The 12,377-nt window shown below is 42.4% G+C and overlaps 1 protein-coding gene across 2 annotated transcripts in view; it reads left to right on the top strand.

The window, feature by feature from the left end:
• DOCK1 (dedicator of cytokinesis 1) overlaps window positions 1-12,377 on the top strand; it is a 572,428-nt gene that overhangs the window by 508,548 nt on the left and 51,503 nt on the right. For both annotated transcript variants that reach the window (XM_075935276.1, XM_075935277.1), the window contains exon 46: window positions 1,152-1,235. In XM_075935276.1, the coding sequence (XP_075791391.1) occupies window positions 1,152-1,235 (84 nt within the window). The remainder of the gene's footprint in view (window positions 1-1,151; window positions 1,236-12,377) is intronic.

The raw sequence follows: 12,377 nt of genomic DNA, 5'->3' as shown, positions 1-12,377 counted from the left end.
TTGGTCATGGAATCTAATCACGTGTATGTGGTATGCATGTGTAAACTCAAACGCTATAGATTTATTTTTGAAAAGCTAAAGTTTTCCATGTCTTGAGTATGTTAGGAAGGGGTGACATTTATGAAGGAATTCTGGGGGTTGAAGAACAAGAAACAACTCTAAGGTTTAACAGTGAGGATTATTAACCATTGAAACAATTTTCTGAGGGTTGTGATGGATTCCATCATTGGAAAGATTTAAATGAAGATTTAATGACTTTATAAAATGCATGCTATAGTTCAATTGAGATTTATTGGAACTGATGCAAGAATAACTGAATGAAATCCCATGGCCTATGTTTCACAACTGGTAGTACTGGATGATCGTCCTGCCTTAAAATCTATGATTAAAAAAGTAATTGGGATTAATTTAGTGGAAGTGCATTATTATGATGTATTAAATATACAGTCCATCCCAAATATATTTGAATGACTTCAAGTGCTTATCACAGACATAGTGTGATAAAGATATACACATAACGGCTTAGCATAAAATGGTGAAAATGTAAAACTGTATTGGTGCCTATTCATTACAAACTGCTGTACATAAGCAATAAAGTTTATGTAAGATAACAGAGAGCATGTGGTTTGCACTCTTTGACCTATGATTGGAAAAACTCTTCCAAATGCTAATATCTCTGTTCTACTTTACTTACATAAGACACTTAACCACTGGACACTGATGTATAATATTGGGAAATCTAAATCATGTAGTGCTGCAATATGTCCGTAGTCTTCAAGATTTAACTAATCTTCCTGGAGACCCCCAAAAGCCACACTTGGACATAATACCCACAAGTCTAGATGAAGAAAACTAAGCAGGCGCCTTCAGCAGTACTTCTTGCTTGACCAGAGTGTTTGATGTTGAGCAAAATATAATAATATTCCTCCCTTACTTTATTACCTCCGAAGGATGGATGTCATGATCTCAGGCACTATTAAATTCTTTGTCATTAATTTATTTTAATTATGTATTTGTAGATGTGTTATTACTGATATTTTGTAGCAAAATCTTGGTTTGATTCATTTTCCTTTGCCATAACTAAAAGCCTTTTTAGACAGTAAATGTTCAATCATTTTCTGAAATAACTGGTAATTTTCTGTCTTCATTAGGCTTTCTTTACTGAAAAATACATGTATGATCATCCAGAAGATCAAGAAAAGATAGAAAAATTAAAGGACCTCATAGCATGGCAGGTATATTGTCTAATTCAAATTATTCCTGGGCCAAGTGGCATACAAAGGCAGCCTGCTGTCACTTTTGACAAAATTCAGACATCAAACCATTTACCCTAGTGTATACATATCTGTGGCATTTAGACTGTCTTGGAACATGAGCTAAAGTTCATCTTTTGAAATCTGACATAGTTTGTCATTTGATAATCCCACAAGTGACTAACATTATTAACCCATTTTTTATATTACAGTCTCGCCTCTTACCAATTTACAGCTACAAATACACCCTCATTTTCAAATGACTCAGTAACTTAGGACTGTGTTGGTCAGTTCTAATTTTTCCTATATGGTGCTAAATTAATAAAAAATTCTATTAAAAACTAAGCTGAGAGTATGAAAGCCTAACAGCTTAATATGCAGAATTTAAATGGCTAGGTTACTTTTTCAAATGCAAGTCTGGCCCCTTGGCAGATATGTTGTAATGTAATCTATTTACATAATCACTTATTGTTTTGTCAGATAATAACTTATATAGCATATCATTTTTCTGCAACCAGAGATGTACTTATGTAGTGTCTTGTAGTACTGTGCATGTCAGTCAATTAAAGTCATGTATATACAAAGTGCATAATACATGAGACAATGCTTTCTGTAAAGCCTTTGCCTCATTACCACGATACATTGTATATCATAATATATAGATAGATATAGATATGGTAGAGTTCCACAATTCCATTTTTACAATAACTGTTCATAGCAGAAACACAATTAAATAACTTAAGAAGTCACACAGATATCTATAATGAACCAGGAAAAGGACACACATATCTAATTCCTATGCATTAAATGTAGTACCATTATACCTCTATGAAGAGCTGAATTTATGTATTCCAAAGTATAAATTTCAGGAAAAATAGGAAGCCAAAGTCTAGTTTTTTTATAAGGCTATACTCTGATAGTTTTCATTGGCCTCAGAATAATTTTATGATAAAAAAATCCAGAGATGTGACTAAAGATGTTTTCACTCTGAATAAAGTGTATTATAGTGTTTTATATTCAGCTCTGTCTTTCTTATAAATAGAATAGTTTAAATTTCCAGAGGATTCAATTTTAGATGTAGTAGAAACCAAAGATATAAATTCAGAATCCTTGGAAGGCCAGAAAACTATTGCAGAACAAACACTTGTTTAGTCTGGGAAAGTTGTATTGATTTTGTGTGTCTCCTTTAAGAGTGTGTCTAGACCAGGGGTGGGCAATAATTTTTGTGCGGGGGCCACTTCAGAAATTTTTGAAGTGGTTGCAGCCTGCCCCAGAAGGGGCAGGGCCTTGGAAGGAAAGGGCAGAGCCTCGGACAGAAGGGGTGGAGCCTTTAAATAGCAGGAGTTGAAAGGACTTGCACATCCCCTGCAGCTCCCAGGCATCACGTTAGCCAGAGACAGGAGCTGCAAGCCCTTTCAATTCCTGCTATTTAAAGGACTCACTGCTAGTGGGTTGCTTGGAACTGAGGACATGGGAGTCCTTTCAACTGCTTCTATGTAATGGGCTTGCACTTTCCCTGGGGCTTCTTACTGAAAGGCATGAGCCCTTTAAATAGAAGTAATTGAAAGGGCTCGCACGGCTCCGGCTGCCAGACAGTGCACTAAGGCGGGGGTTCCCAAACTTTTTGACACAGGGACCAGTAAATCCATTCACGAACTTTTGGAGAACCAGTAATGTTCATTTGCATATTTGCATATTCATTAATCAAATGATGCATATTCAAATAAGTTGTTTCTGGTCCTCCCAAATCTCCCAGTGCCATCTTTAGCAAAGCTTTGGATATGGTCACCCGCAATATTCTTGCCAGCAAGTTAAGGAATATGGATTGGATAAATAGGCTGTATGACAGACAGAAAGCTGGTTAGACCAGGGTTTCCCAAACTTTTTACTTTAATTGGAACCCTTTTTTTTCAGTTCTGCTTTTTGCAGCCAAAAAATATAAACACATGAAAAACAAACCGAGAAAATACCAGACATATAACATGTCTGGTATTTTCTCAGTAGGTAAGTTGTATTATTACTAGATTTATCAGTTCGTAGTTTCGAACTGCCTGGCTGGTAAATGTGCTCAGACTGCATGAGTGTGTCTACCAGCCAGACAGTTCGCAACTACTCGAGGGTTGTGGGGGGGAGGGGGCAGCAGAATCCCTGTGCCGGACTAACTCATGCTTTGTGGATGGGAGGGGAGGGGGGAACGGGGTCGGGTCAGTGCCACTCCCCACAGGCCGATTCATTCCTCCCCCCTGCTCCCCTTGCTGCGCCTCTGGCCAGCCCCACTTCCCCCAACCCCCTCCCAGGCAGCCAGTTCTCCCCCGCTTCTCCTCCCAATCTCCCTTGGCCAGCCCCGCTGCCTACGTCCAGCCCTCCTTCCAGCGGCCGCTTCTCCCACCCCGCCCACATCTTCCCCAGCCAGCTCCCTGCCCCCACCCTCATACCCCCTGGCAGCCCTGCTTCCACCAGTCCCCCAATCTCCCCAGCCTGCCCTGATTCCCCCATCCAGTGCTGCTTCCGGTGGCCAACTCTCCCCTCCTCCTCACCCCAGAATCCCCTGGCACCTGCACCTTTCCTTAGCCCTGCACCCCCCAGGTGCCTCCCTTTTCCCTCTTTTTCCCTAATACCGACACCCTCACCAGTCTCTGCCCCATTCCCCTCCTGCCCCTCTGTGCCCTCACACATGATTTGCTCCATCCTGACCTTCCTTATGCCCACCCCTTCTTTCAAGCCTTCTCCCAGCACCTCCCCCTCCAGCCCCCGGTGGCCTTCCCCTCTCCTCTCCTCTCCTCTCCTCTCCTCTCCTCTCCTAGCATCACTTGTCCCCCCTTCCACTGACACCTCCCCTCCTGCCCTTTCCCTCATTGTCTGCACTTCGCCCCCTGGCATTTGTCTCTCTCTCCTGCACCTCTGTCCTTTGGTGCCTTTCACTCCCCCAAGCACCCACCCAAGCATCTTCTCCTTCTACCTCTTCCCCCCCCCTCCCTTTCCCTCTCCCTCTCCTCGCCTCCGCCGCCGCATGAGCCGGTTCCCTGTCTTCTTCTTCCACGTTGCGGGGCCAGAGTCCACACTCAGGCCCCGGAGGCCGAACCCAGAGCCATCCAGGCCCCGCAACGTGCCTCCCGCAGGTTTCAAAACCCCAGGCCGTGACGTCACGTCATGCCCGGGCATCCTCCCCGCCCACGTGCAACGCCGCGCATGGGTGGCAGGCGGCGAGGAGGAGCTGCGTGCAGCAGGGACGTCCAGGGCTGAGGGGAATGCTCTGGGGGCGGGGTGGGAGGACGTGCGGGAGAGTTGGCAGGGGGGGCGGGAATCCAGGGCCCGCTCCAGGCAGAGCCGGGGAGAGACCCAGCTCCACATAGTGGTGGAGCAGGACCCCGGCTTTTAACTCGCCGGCACTTCCGGGTGCAGGGGCGTGGGCCCCGATTCAACCGAATGGGTCGAATCGGCCTAAGGGCCGGCAGCCACCAGGCACGCAGAGGCCAGGCATATTTTTTCTGCGGCGCAGACCATAGTTTAGGAAACGCTGCGCTAAGGGGTCAGATCAAAGCCCTAGGTGGGCCAGATTCAGCCCACAGTGTGGCTTTGCCCACCCCTGGTCTAGACAGCACCCTTCTGTCAGAATAAACTACGCAATTTGCATTATGCAAATTGCACAGCTTATTCGGAGTCTAAGTCAAAAGAGCCTATTTTTAAAATTTGGCATTATTCTGACAAATTCCTTAACCCTCATAGAATGAGGGTTACAGGGACGCTGGAATAGCACACCAGTCTAGACATACCCTAAGGTTTTACAGCAGATTGGGTTTTAGCGGGTTCAGGCTCTAGAGAGGAAAATAATTTGATCCCAGGAGAGTAACTTCATTCCCACACTATCATTGCCCCTAATGACTATATTAAAAATGAATTTTATTGGTGCTCATGAACACACTTTATTCCAAACAAGGATCATCCTGCTGAAACAAGTACATAGCATATCAATTATATATATATAGTAGCCCAATGTCTGTGAGTCTGTAACGCTGAAATGCTGGCTGTTCCCTCTGGGCAGAGTTATTGCCTGACGTGCTGGCTGTTCCCTCTGGGCGGCACTGTTGCCTGAAATGCTGGCTGTTCCCTATGGGGGGCGCTGTTGCCTGAAATGCTGGCTATTCCCTCTGGGGGGTGCTGTTGCCTGAAATGCTGGCTGTTCCCTCTGGGCAGCCCATGCTGTATGGGGAGTGTGGGGCCAAAGCGGCCAAGCTGAGCGGCGCAGAAGTCAGCCGAGCGTCACGGCGGGAGGCGAAAGGGGGTGGGGCAGTGACGTGTGGTGTGACAGCAGCTCCAGGCACCGCCCTCTAGCCGTGAAAATCACCACACTGCCCCCCTTTGCCTCCCACCGTGGTGCTCGGCTGACTTCTGCACCGCTCATTCAGGCTGCCGCGTGGGAGCAAGTGGCGAAAGCGACAGTTTGAGCTCCACGCTCCCCATGCAGCACGGGGAGTGTGGAGCCCAAACACTTGTTTGGGCTCCACGGTCCCCCAGGTGAGAGGCAAGCGGGGGAGGAGAAGTGAGAGAGAGAGGCAGGAGACGGAGGAGAGCTGAGAGAGAGAGAGGGGGAGGCAATAGGAGAAGGAGAGAGAGAGAGATGGAGTGAGAGACAGGAGGCTCAGAAGAGAAGACCGACGTAGAGGAGACCTCTGAAAATCCCGTCTTATGACGGGCTAATTGGCTAGTTAACATAAGAATAAGCACTGGAAAATGCAGGATTAAAATATGCAAGTTTTGTTTTGTCAATGTGTTTAAAAATACTCACAATCTTCTTTGTATTATTTAGTTACAAGTGTAATGCAAGTTAAGCAACTTAAAGACAAGAGATTACACAAACATTTTTGAAGCTGTTACCATTAAGTGATACAAATCAAAAAGCTAAAGGAATAATTTTGAAACTACCAGATTAAATTAAATTGTTCATGATACCTAAAACACTTCTGAAAATATTTTCAAATAGCATAACTTAATAGAAAATGTGGCAAGTTAAAGAAAACTTTTAAATACTAAGGGTACAGCTAGATTGTGGGGGGGAGGGGGTTCGGGATACCAGAGGTATCCCGAAAAAACTCCACCTCATCCAGGGAACACGTTTGCTCTTCCACTACAGGGACTGAAACTAGTGGAATCTAGTAACCCTGCACATGGACGATGGTGAAGAAAATGTCTTGTGGGCCACACATAGAACTCCTATGGGCTACATGCCCACCATTGGCATAGAGTCTTTTGTCACTAAGTCACTGCTTTGACTTCATCTCCAAGTCAGCAATCGGTATCTGTTGGCCAATATGAAACAGTAAGCTCGCAATCCCTGTCCAATTCCTAAAAAATAGGTTTCTGTATCTCAGTTGAGTGTATTTTAGATGCTTAGAAATCTGATATCTTGATGTAGATGATTGTGTTACTAAAACATTATGGTACTGAATATTTCCAGTTACCTCCATGATCATTTTGTATGTATTGTTACATCCCTTCCCCTTCCCTTTGTCTCATTTGTCTTTTGGAAATTAACCTCTTCAGGGGAGGGTTGGTGCCTTCCATTTGGAAAGTGAAAACTAAAAAATGTGTATAGTATTTATTTTTTTAAATGTAAGTGTTGGCAGTAGGATGATTATCTTTTGAAGTAATTTGTATTTGAAGTAATTTGTATGAATAGGCTCCACTGGAAACAAAGTAATTTTTTTTAATGGACACTCTTTAGTTGAAGGATAATTTTTGCTCTGGGTGGGAGCAAAGATTAAGGCCTCATTCCTAAACACCTTCTAGGGTGAGTCTGAAATTGGCTCTACTCTTTGAAGAAGACTTTACAGAACAGGGTGGAAATATAGAGAGATGAAAATATGTGTGGAAAAATTCAGTGATGCATCCCATGCTTTACTTAAATGTTGGACGAAAACTTCACTTTTCAGTGTTTTCATTTAATCTGATGTCTTCTGTTAATGTGTACTTCAAGCTACTAATCCAAATTACTACTGTGTAAAACAGTCACAACAAAATTTAAAAAAAATCCAAACTTTGGGGTTTGAACATTGTTTTAAATTCATGAAAATCCTATGAAATGTCTTTCACGGGAAATGACTGCACTGGTCAACATTTAGTAAATAGTTCTGATATCTATTTATTCATTTTTGGTGTTTATTTTTATTTAATTTTATGCCTTTTCACATCCTAGAAAAATCAGATCCTGTAGTTTTGACTATATCATTTTGATCTGAAATAGGCTGTTTCATAAGCACATGACTATAATGAAATTCATGTCAGTGCAGTAGTTACTCAACTTCTAGCTATCATACTTAGACTACACCAAGACTAGGACACAGCACAAAGAATTATTTCTATACCATTTCCATCATGGTGAAAGTAAATTATGGCATATAACATGAAAAGTTTAAAAACAATCCCTTTCATGTAAAATTTTCCATTTGATAGGTGCTAAATTACTTTAAAAATAGAATTGACATGGGGTTTTTTGGTAGTTTTCCATTTAACCCAAAACCCAGAATCCCTATTGATTGTATATCATGGAGTGATATTGAGAAATAAAGACAACTAGAGCCATGATAAACTTCTTGAAATAAAGGCTAAGGAAAATATGCAGGTTGAATCTCTCTAATCCAGCACTCTCTGATCCAGCAGCATCTGTGGTCCAGCAAGATTGTAGTTAGCTGGATGTCCACTTATGGGGGTGTGGCCAAGTTTCCCACGGTCCCATAAAGTTTGTTTATAGACACTAGTCCGGGGGTCTCATTGTTCTGTGCTGTTACTTAGCTGTAATTTACCTCTAAATGTCTTCTAAGAGCCCAGTAAGCAGTGGAAGTGTTTGGTAATGCTGCTAGACAATATTGACCTCCCGTGGTCCAGCAAATTCTCTGGTTCAGCACCGGTCAGGTCCCAAGGTTGCTGAACTAGAGAAGTTCAACCTGTATTATGTTTGGTTTTTGCTTCTTTCCCAAACCCTCTTTAAATTTCAAATATACATTTATTTTATCATTTATTAGATTACAATAAGACCACTATCTAAAGCTCTGGCAACCCTTACCAATCTTTTCAAATATATCAATAAATAAGCAAATGGATCATTACTCCAAAGTCAAATAACTTGGCAACAACATAGCATTCAATTAACTCCTACCCCTTTGCCCCTCCTTCGCATACTCTTTCTCTCTCTTTTTCACACCCCCATTATCAAAATTCTATACCACTGCTAACCAGACCTACTTGTCTCCTTTGGCAGGGGTGGGGGATGAGAGAAAAGATGGTCTATACAGTGAAGGATTTGGGACCCTGCGGTAGGTCAGTTTCCCTGGGAAGAGAAACTGATGATAGTCAGAAGGTATTTTCTGTATAGTTTGTGCATGCACAAAATGTACACGGGTGCTCGTTACCTTGAAAAGAGATGGTCACACAGTAATTCCACTTTCAGAAATACAAACTAAAGATACCACCAAGTTCTTAAATTCAGCCCTATTCATTTAAAAACAGCTCTCAAGCATTTCTCCCTGGTCTGTGCCTATCAATTTTGCTTAGCAAATCCTTTCATCCAAAATCATTAGACTATGGGTGCATACTGCTCATTTTGTCACAACTAACCTGGCCTAGTTCAGATACGCTTGGCCACTAATTTGCCTTGTGCAGCTGCTTTTGAACATCAAGGAACTTCACATAGGTTTAACTGAATGTACTAGTGCCAGCTCATATGCTAGTCTCCATTATGACTAAAGAGAATGCTTAACCCATGCAATCTTCTTAATGACCATTCCAGCTGCCATTGCTATAGCCAGTCCTATTGAGATCCGTTGGGCCAGGCCTATGTTTCACTTTCTGTGCAGAGCTTCATATCATGCATTTCTATCATTAATTCATAACATGCATTTCATTAACACCTCTGTCAAATAGGGGAGAATTCAGCCCTACCTAGTTATGCCCCACAGAACCAGCTGAATTTATGAGCTCAGCCTGCCTCTGTATTCATGGAAATGAAAGTAGGAAGGAAAATGAGCTGCACCCACTCAGGAGCTGTAACTGACCCAGTCCAATTGTCAAAAGGGAAAAAAAACAAATGGTTCTTCCAGGCCCTTGGGGATGGCACCAGGGAGGCCCTACTGAGCTTCCTCAACTTTATGGGGCTATGAGAAGGTTTGGCTGGGGTCAAGTCAAATGTAAAGAAGTCAGATAAGTCAAATAGCATTGCTGGCTGGTTTCTCGATATTGGAGGGATCAGCACAAGACAGTGGTCCCATTAGTGCCAGAGGGGTCTCTCTGCAGAGCTGCTGAAGAGGCACTGTATGCCATTCTGATTGTTCTCAGGAGTGTCAAGCTGCTGCAGTGTTCTCATTAATGTATCTAATTTATTTTGTTTTATACATACATACAGTAAAAAAGTGCCCATCTCATGCTTCTGATGCTCCTTGACAATCCTTCAAAACACATCAATGAAATAGACCATTGCTGTAGCCCTCACCCCCTGCAAACAGCAGTAACCAACCTACAAAAAATAGATTTATAAACCATAAGATATGTTGCCCAAGCCTTCTCATTCTTTTATAGCAAGGAAAAACAAAGGAGCCAATGCTCTGCTTGCTTACTCACACAAGAAGGTCAGAACTTAGACCTATGGAAACCGAGATTCATTTATTATTGACAGAAAATCAGGAAGAAGACCAAACTAATGTTTAATTTTTGCTACTGTGTACAAATCCACATGGATTATGAATAAAAGTAGCTAGAGTAAAAATATTATTAAGAGTGCCAAGAGAAGCAACAGCCATGTTCTGTTAAATGGCACAAAATGCATTTTATTCATGGATTCATCTTGATAAGATTTCTTAAATTTGTTCACATGTAATTTAATTGTGCACTTCTTATCCTCCTTAGTAATAAGTCTGCCCATTTAGATTGCTGATCAGTTATATTAGAAAAATCTGTTTTAATCAGTATTACAGTTTAATTATTAATTATTAAAGACAAACCTCTTAGCTTGATTGCTGCAAAGAATATCTGACTCAGAACCAGAGCACTGTGTAGGCTGGAGCTGATCTGGAAGAGCAAATATTTTTCTTAAACATGAGATAAAGGAAGCTGATAGTAGGCCTGTGTAGCTGTGGGAATGAAAATGTCTCTCTCAAAACATTTTAAAAGGTCAGCTACATCTCCACACTATGAACTAATTATATAACCTTGTGGATATTTTGTGACTGCAGCCTTTTGGATAAATTATTATTTTCAGCTATAAGAGAGGATTAATTTATTCTTACCACCTTATCCCAACCTCACTCTCTATTAAAAATCCAAAATCAATTTGTGATGAAAAATATTGTAGCTTTTGCTGTGTAGAACTGTATGTTTACTTAACAAATATGGTGTATATCGTATCTAAGGTATTTTTTTTCATAACACAGGGTTTCATAAGTAGAATTTGTTAAACAGAAGCAGATTATGAAGGTTGTTTTTCTCTTCTGTTTATTGTCATGAAATCTGTTAGGATTGATATTAATAGTCTAGTTCCAACATAATCAGGTTCAAGAGCCGTAAGTGGCTGTTTAGTATGTCTCCCGGAGCTTTTTGCAGCACATGATATTAAAACACTATCTAAGTCTATGTCTACACAGCAACGTTATTTCAGAATAACTAATGTTATTCTGAAATAACATAGTCCACATCTACAGACAAGCAGTTATTTTGACATAATGTTGAAATATTGTCGAGCTGGAGGACTGCTTACTACTACTCCTGTAACCCTCATTGTATGAGGAGTAAGGGAAGTCGGAGTGCTCTGTCTCGAAATAACTGCTGTGTAGTCAGCACCAAAAGTCAAAATAAGCTATTTCGATTTAAGCTACACAATTAGCATAGCTCAAGTTCCGTAGCTTATATCAAGTTTAGCCCTGATGTGTAGATGTGCCCTAAATTATTAACCAGTCAGTATGCTTTTATTGTATTATCAACAGACTGTAACTAATAATATAATAATACTTGGCCAATCATTTTGCTGTGAGAATCTACTATACATTTGAGAGAGTTTGTGAGTGAGTGAGTCTGTCTGTTTGTTCAAGAGTTCCTCCTAAATAGTAAGAGCTAGGATCACTAAATTCAGTATACAGCTTCTTCTTATAATCTAGAGCAAGGCAAGGGTTTGATTATACAGAGATGCATAAAACCATACAGAAAAGAGACAGAATCACCAGGCAGGTCAAAGGGGCTGGCTGGGGACACTCCCCCTTCAGAGTGCCCTAGCCCCAAACGTCCCACCATACAGGTGGGGGGAGGCTGCAACTCTCCCCTCTGCTTGTACAAGAACGTTGTTATCTGTTCCCCTTTGTCAGGGAGCAAGGCAAAAGTGCACAATTTGCTAAAGAGTACAGGAAGCAGACAAACCTGGACCTGCGCCAGCCATGCTCCCCCTCCCCTAGCTTTGCCTGCGGGAGCTGCAGCAATCATGGAGAGGCACTTCTCACCTGGCTCCAAGCTGCTGCAGTGAGAAAAGTTTGTCTGGAGGAAGGGATAACACTACAGCTGCTCCCCCCCCCCCCCCCGCCCGCAGCTGGTACGGTGGGGATCAAGGGTCTGTGGTCTGGCCCTAGCCTCCAGCTATCCCCACACACATCCTGGGTTCCCTAGGTGGGATCCAATCTGTGTTGCCCAGCTCCAGGGATGGTCCCACCAGGGCCACTGTCGCAGGACCAGTGGGAAAATTCTCTCCTGCTCTCGTCCAGCGCTTACCGGGACCAGTGGCCAGCAATGTTCAGAGTCCTTTCCCTAGCAGGCCATTGTCCAGCTGGTATATCCACCCCTCTGGTCACTCTGCACTTACTGCCCCCACTAGTCACTCTGTAGTATTGCTGTACTCTGATCAGCCCCCTCCCTTTTGATGTCATGGAAAACAGTTCCATTTCATGCACTTCTCATTTTCTTGGCACAATCAAACCCTGACCGTGCTTTAAGTTAGGATAAGAAGAAGCTGCATAACAAATTTGGTGGTCTTAGCTCTTGCCATTTAGGAGGTGTTCTTGAACAAACGACTGGCAGACAGATGGACTCACAGATGCATTCTAATATATATATATATATATATATATATATATATATATATATATATATATATAT

Source organism: Pelodiscus sinensis, chromosome 8 (genome assembly GCF_049634645.1).
Source record: "Pelodiscus sinensis isolate JC-2024 chromosome 8, ASM4963464v1, whole genome shotgun sequence".
Lineage (NCBI taxonomy): Eukaryota > Metazoa > Chordata > Testudines > Trionychidae > Pelodiscus > Pelodiscus sinensis.
This window is presented reverse-complemented; position numbering and strand designations above follow the sequence as displayed.